The sequence below is a fragment of the Corvus kubaryi genome, unplaced genomic scaffold (genome assembly GCF_017639235.1).
Source record: "Corvus kubaryi isolate FWS band 111438036 unplaced genomic scaffold, C.kubaryi_AGA036_p1.0 133, whole genome shotgun sequence".
In the NCBI taxonomy this organism is placed as follows: domain Eukaryota; kingdom Metazoa; phylum Chordata; class Aves; order Passeriformes; family Corvidae; genus Corvus; species Corvus kubaryi.
In genome coordinates, this window is record NW_024580667.1 from 15,234,806 (window position 1) to 15,248,347 (window position 13,542).

At 39.3% G+C, this 13,542-nt stretch overlaps 1 protein-coding gene across 5 annotated transcripts in view; it reads right to left on the reverse strand.

Moving 5' to 3' along the window:
* Window positions 1-4,735: 4,735 nt before the first annotated feature.
* Window positions 4,736-13,542, reverse strand: part of FRMPD4 (FERM and PDZ domain containing 4) — a 341,898-nt gene continuing 333,091 nt past the window's right edge. For 4 of the 5 annotated variants that reach the window (XM_042037699.1, XM_042037691.1, XM_042037718.1 and 1 more), the window contains 4 exons: window positions 11,457-11,595; window positions 9,827-10,888; window positions 8,232-9,503; window positions 4,736-7,110 (listed from right to left, as the gene is read on the reverse strand). In XM_042037699.1, coding sequence (XP_041893633.1) covers window positions 5,756-7,110; window positions 8,232-9,503; window positions 9,827-10,888; window positions 11,457-11,595 — 3,828 coding nt within the window. In that variant the 3' untranslated portion in view covers window positions 4,736-5,755. Of the gene's footprint in view, window positions 7,116-8,231; window positions 9,504-9,826; window positions 10,889-11,456; window positions 11,596-13,542 lie in introns of all 5 variants that reach the window. The other variant, XM_042037727.1, reaches the window with a different exon arrangement.

The window sequence follows — 13,542 nt, forward strand, 5'->3', positions numbered from 1 at the left end:
GGACACAAACTGATACATAAATCTGCTTGTGCTAGATCCACTGGTAGAGCTCAGACAGACATTTTTTGGGAAGGACCTGGTAGATCAAATACCAATAAATGAATATAGTTCTGTATGACATTCTGGCAAGGACTAATTAAATACTGGAAGAGAGAAAGGAAATCTATGCACACCCTTTCCAGGCTATCAAGTTTAAAAATGGGTAGTTTAGTTGTGAAGTCCTCATTTGCGTGAACAACTTTAGATATTGTAGAAAGACATTTCAGCAGTTCAGATAATGTGGAACTCCATAACAGGGATGTGAAGCTTCCAGTCCTTTGGCCAGTCCCTGTTTAGTCCTGTTGCCCAAATGGACAGTCAAATCAGAGGGAACACATCTAATCCCACTTCCTAGAAAGGTGAAAACATGTAAGCGTCATCCCCGAGTGGAAACTGCCTTGCTGCTGCCACGACAAGAGAAAGCTCTCACACTTCAACGAATAGCAGTGTTGATGCAGGGATTTTGTCTATGCTGTAATCCCTGTCCTTTAGATTGAAAGGTCCTGCTTCATTTTAGGATGAGGGAAAGGGGGAAGCATCACCTGGAGGATAAGTCTTAGGACAACCATTTCTGGCTGTGTCAAAATGAAAGCCTTCCCCTGAGAGAAGGTGACAAACATTTCAGCTTGGCCAATATTCATGTTTTTCAGTTTTGGCCTCATAGATGAGAAGGGGCTTCTTAGGCTAGTAGGTAAACTCCTGGATGCCCTCTCATTCCACTTTTAAAAGTATGGCAAAAGGATCACACAGGTGCATGCCTTATTTTGAGGCAGTAGAGGCACCTCTTAAACAGGTGGCAGGATATAATTCAAATCTCTCTGACCAAAAAGGCAAAAAGGTAATCCTGAAAGAAGACACGGTTGAAGAATAAATGAAAAATAACTTAGTTGGCCATTGTGAAAAACTGAAGTAATTCTAGGTAATATATGTCAAATGTTTTGAGAATAAGAGAAGACTGGTGCAAGGGCAGGTACCATTAGGAAAAAACATCCTCGAAACCTGAGCAATAAGGTCCACATAAATGCAGTGCAATAAGACAACCACTTAGAAAAAGTGGAGCAGGAGATATAATACATTCCTTTTACTTTTCCTTAACTCTGCAGGCTCAGACTAAATAACTGCTTTTTTTCAGAATGACAAAACAAGCTTTAAAATGCAATTAAGTATGTCCTATTGCATAAAAATGTGTCACAGTGTCTTTTTGTAAAAGAAATGCACCTCAAAATCAATACTGACATGCTTACGTTTGCTATAGTACAACAGGCTGCTAGGTTAGTTTGCCTTGCCTCCCACCCTTATGAAATCAAAGATTTGCTCTCAGATCTCATGGGCCAAAATTCACTCTCCCCAGAATCCATTGCTTTACAGGTTCTAAAGGGAAAGTTTTGATTGAGTCTCATAAATTTCCACCCATCAGGGTCTTCCAAATTCCATCAGCACTGACAGAAAATTTCAGATTTTACCTTGCAAACACCTATAGGAAAATGCATTTACTATTTAATTTATTCTATTTTAACTTATTTATTTTAGTTTAGACTTTGATGATGAGTGCCTCAAGTTCTCGATGGCTTTGGCCAAATCTAGGTCTGAAAACATATTAGGGCTGTTCCACAGATAGTGCAGTGGAAGATTGTGATCACCTTCTTTTTGTTCAGAACAGCTACTACTGAATTTTGAGTGGCAAATTATAAAGACTGATTAATGTTAGTGCCACATGTTCATCACTAAGCTATTTGTGGTATGAACCAAGTTTTCAGTTTGTAACAGTTTAGTGCTTAGTGCAAAGAGGCTCTGGCTTTTAACATCTGCTGCTACAATACTACAGTTATACCCTATTCAGCCAAATTAATGCCTGATAAAATACTACTAAATTTAACTGGATTTCAGTGCAGTAATCAGGTCTCTCTTTGATATAAGTTGTGTGACAAAGTTACTCAGGAATCCATTTCATAGCTTCAAATGATTATTTCACATGTCTGGTGAGCAGCGAGAACATCATGAAGCATTCTGGATCTTCCAGTGATCACAAATTGATGAAGTATTAATGAAAGAGAAGGGAAAAAAGTGTAGGTATTCAGCTTCGCTACTTAATGTCAAAATGGCAAACTTTGCCCAATTATTTTATAAAGCAGCCTCAACTCAAGGACTCAAACATGAAGATGCATGTCATTTTGCCAAGTTAAAAATCAGTAAACATATACTGTATGTACAAAAGTTTATAAAAGTATTGTATATTCCAGATGACATTAATCGTTTAGCATTTCTTTACTGCCTTAGTGCAAGTAGGTACATACTGATGGCATTCCCTCATGTCATAAAGTTAAAATGTACAATTAATGCAGGAATCAATTAGGATGCCACACAGGAAGACAAGGTCATCTTAATGCTCAAGATTAACAGAAATCAGCTATAATTCAACAGCAACTGCTGTGAAAGGTCACATGCCCCACAATTAATAACAGTTATGTCTATTATCATCCAAGACTCTCCTTAGCTGGACAGGACAAGCTGAATCACAGGATCTTAGAATCACAGAACAGTTCGTATTGGAAGGGACCTTTAAAGGTCATCCTGTCCAACTCCCTGCGATGGGCAGGGACATCTTCAACTAGATGAGGTCGCTCAGAGCCCCGTCCAACCTGACCTTAAATGTTTCTAGAAATGGGACACCTACCACCACTCTGGGCCATGTGTTCCATGCCTCACCATCCCCATCAAAAAAAAATTTCTTGCTTGTATCTGTAATTCAAACCCATAATCTATTTTCATACTGCTAAAAGGTTTGTCCTCATCCTTCTTATAGGCCCTCTTTAAGTACTGAAAGGCCGCAGTAAGATCTCCCCAAAGCCCAGAAGAAAGACAAAAACACTTTCTGACAAAGGATGATATTGAGACACTAACCTAATATGCCTGTGTATATGTGTGATTCTAGGAGACTGCAGACAAATCATTTCCAGCAGCTGAGCCATTGTACAAAGTTCTCATAAGGGACCATTTAAAAGCCTGCATATATATCTGTGTGGAAACGTTATGAAAAAGACATTCACATGGTACCAGATGGGGATATCTGAAGTCCTGAGGGAAGGAGAAACTGCCTTCTAAGAGATGCCCCAGAGAGCTTGGCTAGATGATCCTATTTATCAAAACTGACACAAGAGCATGGTGGTGGTTTATGAAATCACACCATGGAGTCCAGTGAAGGGTGACCATGCTGGCCAGGGGCTGGAGCACATGATATGCGAGGATAGACTGAAGAAAGTGCTTTTATTCAGTTTGAGGAGAGAAAGCTTAAGGGGAGACTTTATTTCAGCCTACAGCTGCCTGATGAATGGATATAGAGAAGACAGAGCCTGACTCTACTAAAGGATGCACAGTGATACGATGAAAGGCAATGGATATTGCTGGAACATGGAAAATTCTGATTAGATCAAAAGAATTTTTGCATTTTTTAGCCATAAAGATTGCCAAATATTGGAACTGGTGCCCAGAGAAATCTATCCTTGGAGGGTGTCCAACAGACACTTTAAACAGCCCTGAGCAACCTGATCTGATTAGACCTGAGCAAGGGTTGAACTCCAGAGGACCATTACAATCCAAATTATTCTATGATTCTATGAAAATGGATTAAAACAGAGAGAATATACCCCCACACCCCCCACCTCCCTGCCACTTGTTAAACACAAGAAACATTGCCACAGAAAAAAAATAAAAGACCATAGTTAACTTCAGGGAGCAAAATGAGCATGTTTACAATAAGAAAAGTTCTTGAACAGTAAGAAGAACAAAAATCTACTTACCTTTGAAATAAAATTAGATCAATTGAAAAGAAGGGGAATGAAAAGAACTGGACTAAAAATGCTTTAAGTAACACAATCCTATGATCTATGTCAATGCTTAGTTGTGACAATCCTAAATTTATTTTTGAAACTATTTCCAAATCACTGATGACATTTTTGTAAACTCAGAAAACAATCAAGGAATAGATACCAATGCAACAGTTCAGCTTGGTTTTTTTCCCCAGTGTGAAATACTCAAACCACATAGTATTTGCAGCACAAGAGCAGCACTCACAGCCCCAGTCTCTGGGCTGTCAGAATGAGACCACCGAGTGTGAGCACCACACAGGACAAGCTGTTGTCACCCTGCAAGAGAGTAATTCAGCCTGCAGCCTATCTCTGAGCTGCCCTCTGAAGTGGGTCCACGTACTAAGTGAATTAGTCTCAGAAATCAGATTTTTCTACTATGGACAACAGATTAAGCTTCTGATACTGTGTTTCTGAAGATGTTTCTCTGCAGTCAGAATAAAAGGCATTTCTTGGTTTTATGAAGTGCAAGAAAGTATTTCCTTAATTTTGTTGGTTTAATCTTTCTAGTTCAGCACAGACAGCTGCACATGTGCTTCAACCAAAAGGGTAAGTTTCGAAAACACGAGCAGTAATAGTCCTTGTACATGGTGTTACGAGAAACAGGTGAAAATTACCTACATGAGTTTGGAGAATGGAGGCTGCTGCTCCTCGGTCACTGAGAAGTTCACCAGATGCTCTTGTGAAAGCCTATTTGCCAGCCAGAATTGAGAGCTGTTGCTTTGGCTGCCTCTCAAACACAAGACTACAAAATGTTTTCCAGAAAGGTTCAGATGGAAGAGATTATTCACAAATTGCCTTTGTCATCACTCAAGAGAAGAACTGTCTCTAGCTGGAAATATTTCAGAGATATTTATTGTATTCTGAAAACTTCATTTTATTTCTAACTTATTTACAGTTAAACATTCAGAATCATAAAATATGAAGTATAAAATATTTAACAAAATAGATGCAGTCCGTGTTGTTCAGATGCACCGTAAATATATGATGAAACAGTAAACAGCATAGGAATTTTCTGATGGTCCTGTCGTTTACCAGGGGAAAGGGTGTGTAGACCTGCCTCATACATTCTGTTCTGACCATTATGGCACCAATCTTTCATTTCAGACAGAACACCACCATCACTCTGGTTTCTGTGTCCTCAGTCCTCCACAGTTACCTGCACTGTCTAAAATGCCAACACTAAAGTTCAATACATCAGATACCCTCTGAAGCTGGTATATTCATATATCCAATACTTTTTTTTTTAAATACAGAATTTCCTAGAAAAGAAGAATCGGGTAATTCAGTCCATATGAACAAAAGATTCATTTATTATATATATATTCTCTAGTTAGTTATAATAGTCTCTTGTATTTTAAATGTCTTTTTGCTATTTTCAATGCTTAAAAATTATAATTTTAAAACATTAAATATTGTGTTATATACATTATGATTTAATTAATCATTCTAAACATGGAGCATTCTCCAAGTGAAAACTTGGATGAAACAGAAAACAATTTCATTGACATAACAGGCTTTAGAAACTCACTTCATACAACCATAAATTTGACTATATGAAAAATAGCCAAACATCAATTTGCTCCTATATGGGACTTTTTTCTGCTTGTTTTTCTGATCTTGGGGAGAGGGTTTTTTGGCTGTTGCTTTTGTATAAACCGAAGGACAGATCTAGTCATTACTTTTCTCAATGTTCAGTATTTTAACTTTTTTTAATCTCATACCTATTTTATATAAAATAACAAAATATACAGAGAAAGCTGAGTTTGTTACATTAGTTCATACACATACAGTAAATAAAAGTTTTTTATGTATGGCTTTGCAAAGGTAGATTATGAAGTGACTTTTGTATTTTACTTGTTTAAAAGCATTTTTAGAGAACGTGTTAGTGTGCTTACAATAGCGGCCATGGTATTCGGATGTCGAGCCAAGAGTTTAATGCTAGGATCACCAGAGGTCTTGCCTGACACTGCTTCTGCAGCCCTCAGAAGACAAATGTAGTTTATTACAACCTCGTCTATCTTAGCTATAATTTCCTGCTGCTGTGTTTGAGAGTTCATGACTTTAACTAAACGCATGCAGGCTTCTGTTAAGCAACAGAGTACTTGAAAGCTGGAAGTCATAGCTAAAAGCATTTCCTCAGGGCTTTTATCAGCCATGGCCATTTTCCTGCAGGCACTTCCCAACTGTCTCGATTCCAAAGATAACAGTTGTTTGTACTTAGAAAGTTTAAGGTCATATGTTTCTGGATGTAAATCTTCTCTCTTGCCCATACTTGCTCGGACCAGTGAGAGTAGCTCATTGGCATCCTTTTGTGCTGCAATAAATCCATCAGGCATTGCATAAGTTTTCTCTTTCATCACGTTTATTCGTGTGATTCGCGCATCGAAGGCTACATCGTTGAAATTCACATCAATTTGGCCACCTTGGGTGTCAGCACTGCTCTTCTCATGCTCATTGACTGCATCATATGGGGGCTCAGCAGCTTTTGGGGACTCCAAGACTTTCTGCTCATTGTCACTGGACAACAACTGAGCAACTGGTTCTGAGAGCTCACACAGGATCTGTGGTTCAAAGAGATGTGAGAGCTGATGGCTGTCTTGGTCATCTTCCTCCTCATTGTCATCATTTCCTCTGCTCAGGAAGCAATAGCTAAAGGGGCCCCGACACCTCCAGGTGCTGGTGGTCAGCTTTCGCAAGGGCAATGTTCGACACTGCTTGGAGTCCTTCTGACTGGTGCCTGTGCCCAAACACCTCTTACTGTCCTTCCTATCAGTGCTGACGTACACACAACTCTGAGAATAACTTTTTGACAGCTTTTTGCCCAGGGAAAATTCCACCCTTCTCTCCAATTTGGATTCATCCTTTCGGGTGCTGTCCAGGCATTTCAAGCTGGTCGTGGCTGCCTTCTTCTCAAACAGCATCTCAATGCCTGCAGATCCTCCAATGCTGCTGTTGCTGCTGCTGCGTCTCAGCACTTTCTTGTTCTGCGGCATCCTGAGGCTTCCTCCTATCATGTCATATGGCCGTAAACTAACTGTTGCCCCACAAGCCTGATTTACTTTGGGAATGTCACAAGAGTCTTCATTTTGACTTGGCACCTTTGATTCTGATAGCATGGATGATAGCATGATGGAGTCAGCTAGAGGCTGTCTAGGAAAAGCTGTAGGCATGCCTCCTTGTCTTCCCTTTTCAGGCTCTGTGAAAGCTACACTAGGGGTAGTAGAAGAGCAGACAGAATAATTAAACATCACCCTGATAATATTCATAGACTGAACTTTTAAATATCTTTTAACAGCCAGGACAAATGGTTTCCTGGTATTTCCCAATGGTCTGCATTCCTCAAAATATTCCACAAAAAATCATTAGCAGTCTTCTGTATTTCACTAAAATGCCTTTTACAATCGGTCAACAAATTATAACTTATGAATAACTATTTTTTGATTTCACTATAGCAGACTTACTCAAGAAAAGGAACAGCAAATCATGTGCAAAACTTCCTAAATCTCCCCTAATACATTGATTGCATGTTTTCAATTAACTAATTAATACTTTCAGATTAAAACACCATTTTAACTACACCTGAAACAGTATGGAAAGATGCGTTCGTGGTAATTTTGGTTTGGTTTTGTGGCAGTTTTTTGGCAGAGAAAGATTATTTCTCATTCTAACTCCTAATCTGTTCCACTTTTGGATTTTCATGCATTCTCACACTATGCTACATGAGTATTGCAACCCAAGAAGGGAGAAACACTTAAAATCCAACTGAAAGAATTTCAATGCTGCCTTTGAAAAACTGTGCATTTTTTTATAACTGTAAAGAAACACCTACTGTCAGATTGTGAAGGAAATACCTGCTTAATAAGGTAGTGACATTTTCTTATTCTTAACATTTAGAGCTTTTTATTCATATTGGCATGTTTTTGACAACCTGCTAAAATGGCATATAAGACACCTAAGAAATGAATCAAAGGTTTTGCTCCCCTACATTAATGTAATTTCTGAATTAATTTCATAATCTAACAAGGAACTCAAGTGACTGTGGATTTTGGAGATGCTTCCGAAGAGCGGAAGAGAGGCCTCTCTGTCAGTGTCCCTCCAAATATTTTAACTGTAATGAGAGGGTTTTTAAGAAGTTGTATGCAGCTCATCAGAATATCTCAACATGTACAAGTAAAATGAACAGATAAACTGAAGGTCTAATCTCACTGTCTTCTACAGCTTGTTGATGTAGTTCCAGATAAAGATAATAGAAATGTCTTGCCTAGACCTCAACATGAACTTGTAGCTTTAAGAATAAACACAAGAAACACTCTATTACTGCTGTACCTGTAGTTTCTTTTATCTTGGGGATCCGATGACATCCTTCTCTCAAAGTGCCAAAAAGTGGTTCAGCATTAATTGCTGAATGCACAACAGGCACCGTCATTCTGTGACACACAGCTTCAGGCTGCTGGTGCAGGTCCTTGTATGTCGTTCCATGGTTTGGAAGAACGGCAGCTCTTTCATCAGCTGGAACATAGGCAATGCCCTTCATTGATGGATCAGAGATGATGTGCTTACCATCAGAGGTACAAAGAGGGGATTCAACAGGGGTAGCACATGTGCTACTGCCGGTGCTGCATCCCGCGTCCACTGAAGAGCACTGAGAGCTCTGCAGCGAGAAATGGCCTTCACTTTGCAGAGATGACATGCGCTTAGCCAAGTGATATTCACAAAGTCTAGCCACACTCTGCTCAGCTTCTGGAAGTTTTGAAGGATGGTCATCTGCAGATAAATCAGTATCTTCTGCATCGTTTAGGTCTTTGGCTGAAGACACGGGAGTCATATCTGACAGGAAGTTTTCCCCTTGGCTAAGCCCTGAGGTATCATCCTGATCCACCTCAGGATTCACTTCATCCTTACAGTCAGTTTCTGTTTTACCAAGGACAGGAACTCTTGGAAAAGTCTTCCCATTAACAGTTTCTGGGCTTGGCTTATCTGCTGCCCCATCATCGGCAGCATACCATCTTTGGCGAAAGGCAGTTCTCTCCACATTAAAAGTGCTTAAGCGCTGGCTGTCTCTTGCTGACAGAGTTCCAAATTTAGCTTTTAGGTCTTCATCAGACTCTGCTTTTTTATTTCCCTGTTGCTTTTTCACAGTAGCATTGCCATCAGAGGATGCTTTTACTTCGCTATCTGTCATCTTATTTTTCCTTTTACTAGTGCAAGAATATACCAAGGATCCCATGTGCAATTTGCTAAAATAATCAGTGACAGATTTTGTTTCCATGGTCTCTGGCTCCATTTCCATGTTGTCGGAATGAAGAATCTGCTTTGAAGGCACAACTTTTGACTGTAGCTCTGTGGCCTGACCACCAGACAAAGGCTGTGAGGGCTTCTTTCCTGGCCCTCCAGCCTGATTCTTAGCAATGGGAAATTCAGTCTGCTCTTCCACAAGTGGTTGGTAGCCTTCACTTGTGGTCAAAAACATACGTGCAGTGTTTTCCGACTGTTTCTGTGCTGTGGCTAGTTCAGAGCTTTCAGTCATTTCAGAGGAATTTGTTTCATTGCCAGAATCTGAAGATGACTCAGGGCTATATGCTCGCAGGATAGCTACACCTGCAAGCCACAAAAAATAAGAGTCAATTAAATGACAGCAGCTGAGGCACCTGGATAAGTGACAAGCAAAAGGGGGTGTATTAGAGACAAAAATATTCTTTGTAAGAATACTCTGACTTTATTGCACAGTTCCCGAGACAGGTAGTTTAATAACAGTGGTGGCTCCATTAAATATGAAATATGATGTATGCAAAATGACGGCAAAAAATAAAAGGAAAACTAAAAAAAAACCAACCCAACCCTCATGAAATGGAGTACTTCCAAAGCTAAATGGATGAGATGGAATGATTTTCAATGAATAAATGTAACTATGGTGAAAGAACCTGAATTGTCATTCGTCTGCTGTTCCTCTGAAGCAGCCAAAGCTTCTAGTGCTTGAAGTGTAGAGACTACAGCATCATCTAGCTCCTTCTCACCCTTCCCCTCTGTATTAGTAGGGACAGCATCGATAAGCGACACTGGAATGTCATCATTGCCTAGATTACTGTCTTGCTCCTTGTTGTCTCTAGGCTGTGTCGCTTGATTCTGAGAGTCCTCCTCATCTGAACTGTCCCTGAAACCAGGTGGAGGAGCAGCAATGGCCATGTTTAAGGTATGCAAAAGGAAATCATCTTCATTGTCATCACCTTCCGGAGGAGGAAGTGAAGTCAAATCAATAATGTCATCACTAGAACCAGAAAGGCTGAGAAGAGGAGGCCTATTTATTTCTCCTACCATAATATCTTCTTCACAGCTTACTTCATCTTCATCTTCAGCATCGTCTGTGTTTTCTGCATAACAGATATCATGCAGCAAAGGCTCTTCTATCCCTTCTGCAGCTCCAAATATTTTACCATCGCTTATAGTTGCATAAACAGAATTTGTAGCAAACTGAAGGCTTTCAGCATCCGGTGACAAATCCAGGCCTTTAATATCATTGGCATTACTAAGATAAATGGCTCTTTGTTTTTCTAGTACTTCTGGACTTTCATCCAAAAGCCTTTCATAGCCAAGAGTCTGGGGACTGATACCATCCAAGCTGGGATCTCCAAATATAAAGGAAACTTTTGCTCCCCTGGGAGAATCCTGTGCTTTCTTGCTAGGTTCCAAACCTGAGAGTGACAGCAGTGAAGGCTGGTTAAAATTTCTGCTTTCTTCTGTTTCAGCGGGGTCACTTTGCTTGGCCAGATGCTGATCAAATCCACCTGAATTATAAGTATTCTCTATGTAGAGATGTCTGTGTTCTTTTTGACATAGCAGACTTTCGGAAACATCTACAGTCTTCTGCTTTGGATCAGCAAAGGACATTTGAGCCTCCTGATCTCCTTCGGCCAGGAAAGTGGTAGTTTTTGGTATACAATTCCATTCAGAAGCAAGGATATTATGTTTCCCTCTATTTTCAGGTCCTATAGCATTATGAAATAAAATCAACATTGTGAAATCAAAGAACAAAGTAATGTAATTTGTAAACAATCATTTGTTGATGCTGAGTATTAAACACTCTGAATAGGATAGTTGAGCCATCAAATATATCAGAAAGGCACTTTCAAATTCACCTCTGTTCTAAGTTAAATACCTGTTGATTTAATGACCTAAAGTTTAACTGGTACTTCTGTACTCTAGAAAAAATCTAAAATGCTATTCCAGGCATAGCAACACAAAGGCAGCTGGTTTCTCCAACCATATGTATTCTGACAAAAGATGTATGCATATAAAATAATAACACTCACAGAAGCATGCCTCTGTCTACTAGAGTATGAAGGAAAATCAACACAGGTTTTATTTTGCCATGAAGATGCTAATATAGGCTGGATCTTAGAACATTATAAAGCTGAATGAATACTGTGTTGCTAGGTCTGAGTGAGCAATCAGATCTCATTTGACACAGCCTTCTATTTATCTGGAGGTGCTCCGGCTTCAGTTGATGTCTGCTTTATACACTGGACCATCATTAACATACTGTGAAATAAATACCTGTTTCTCGGCTCCCTGCATTTTTCTTGTTGGCCACGTTAAATATTGAACGTCTTGAGTCAACCAGCAGTCTGTAGTATCCAGCTGTTAGGCAAGCAAGATTCATTGCATCTGATGACTCCATCAGAAGAGTAATAGGCTAAGAAGAATACAATCCAGTTAAGGCTGTTCCTCCTCAATTTGTTTGCCTGTTGACCATACTATTACATCAAAGCAAAAGGAATTTCATCACAAACACCACACTGAAAATTTATTGAGAATTTATTTTCCTCACTACCAATATCAAACAGTATAAAAAGTTTAGTCAAGACTGGAGTTGTAGTAAGGTAGAAGTCCAACTTGACATCTTAACAACTGAGTGCCCTCTTTCTGAATGAAGCTAACTATTTTAAGACTCGTGCTCCATCTTTTTCTTGCACAGACACCTTACTCTTGCCAAAGCACTATTTAATGTTACTCTGAATCTGCCACAGGTTAAGAACCTGGTACATTAGGTGCTGGAGTCTTGCAGTTGTATGGGAATCTGCTGCTTCCCAGAAAATGTGGTGCACTAAGAATAAGCAAGGAAGAATGACAAGGGAAGCAAACAGTCAGGGAAAGCTGAGGTTCATAAAATACAGCAGTCAGGCTAAAGCTGTCATTACACAGCAGAAACAGAGACAGATCAACAGAACACCAGCCTGGTGTTACTGAAAAGACAAGTGGTGAAAAAATAAGCAGATAAACAGAGACAAAGAGAATGGAGAAAGATCCCCAGGAGGGTAATCAGCAAAGAAAACAAACACAAAACACTGTAAAAAAAAAAAAGCCAGTCCTAACAAAAATGAAAGACCTCAGAGCTTTGAAAACTGTGGCTGCCAGGATAGCAAGCAGCGAACCCAAGACATCCATGTGAAACACACTTTAATTAATTTTTCTTTTGCCATTATGTACACATTTTCTTGCCTAAAAATTTGTTCATGTCTCTATAGCTTTTAATACCAAAAGCTGTTCTCCTCAAATGTAATTTATTAAGGTGGCTAGCCTCTGCAACTCCTAGACAGGAAATAAAAATGAAGCCCTTACCGTGATGCATAGATAGAAATTAGACCATAGACAACCCATCTTATCACTCACAGTGTGTAGTGACTCACAGTATGTGGACATTTGTGACAATTTATCATAATTCAGCATGCAGAGCCCACTGTCAGAAGACAGATGCAAGGACCTGCACCATCCATTCCAGACGGAATGTCACATGCAACAAGGATGACTCTCCAACCTACTCAAGCCCTTACTAGTAAAAAGACAACTGATTCTGATGGAAGCTCTGGCCAAAACATAACTGATGATCACACCTTATTACCAAACCCACAACAGGTCCAATGAGCTTTTAAAGGCTTGTGCTACAGCATCTTGGGCCAAAATGTTCCAGCTGCCCTGAATGTTGTATAAACTGTTTTCAGCAACTTGGGAAAATATATGAGGGTTTTTTTTTTTCTTTAACCTATTTTTGCTACAGCTTGAGCTTCTATTCAATACACGCTTCTTTCAAGGTATTCAACTATAGATTTTATAGTTACTATAAATTATTAAACCTACACTGGGTTAATTAATCTCTGTTCTTTTGAGCAACTACTAAAAACTGACATTTGAAATGCTACATTCATCTCAAGTTTTCTGCAGTGATTGGTAGAAACTTATGAACTCCACAAAAATCTCAGATTGCTGAAAACAATGCTGTGAAATACTGGTAATCTGCTGAAAAGTCCTGTGACAGCTAAACTTTTATTGCCTGCTTCTGCCAAGTGAAACATGCTTGAGAACATATTTAAAGAAACAAAAATAAAATAAAAATCTAAACTGTCTGTTCATTTAGAAAATAATGTAATATATAACATATACTGGTACATTCAGAACCTGGATATATGAACCTACTACTTGAGGGTAAGTCAAAGGATGAAAACATCACTTGAGAATACCTACCTCTGTGTGCCTGCATCTCCTTCACAGGACATAGTCTCAACCCCTACTTGCGCCCCACAGAGAGGCAACTTTTTGTCAAATTCCACCCAGAGTCTGCTAGATTTTTATTTTTAGTCAGTCT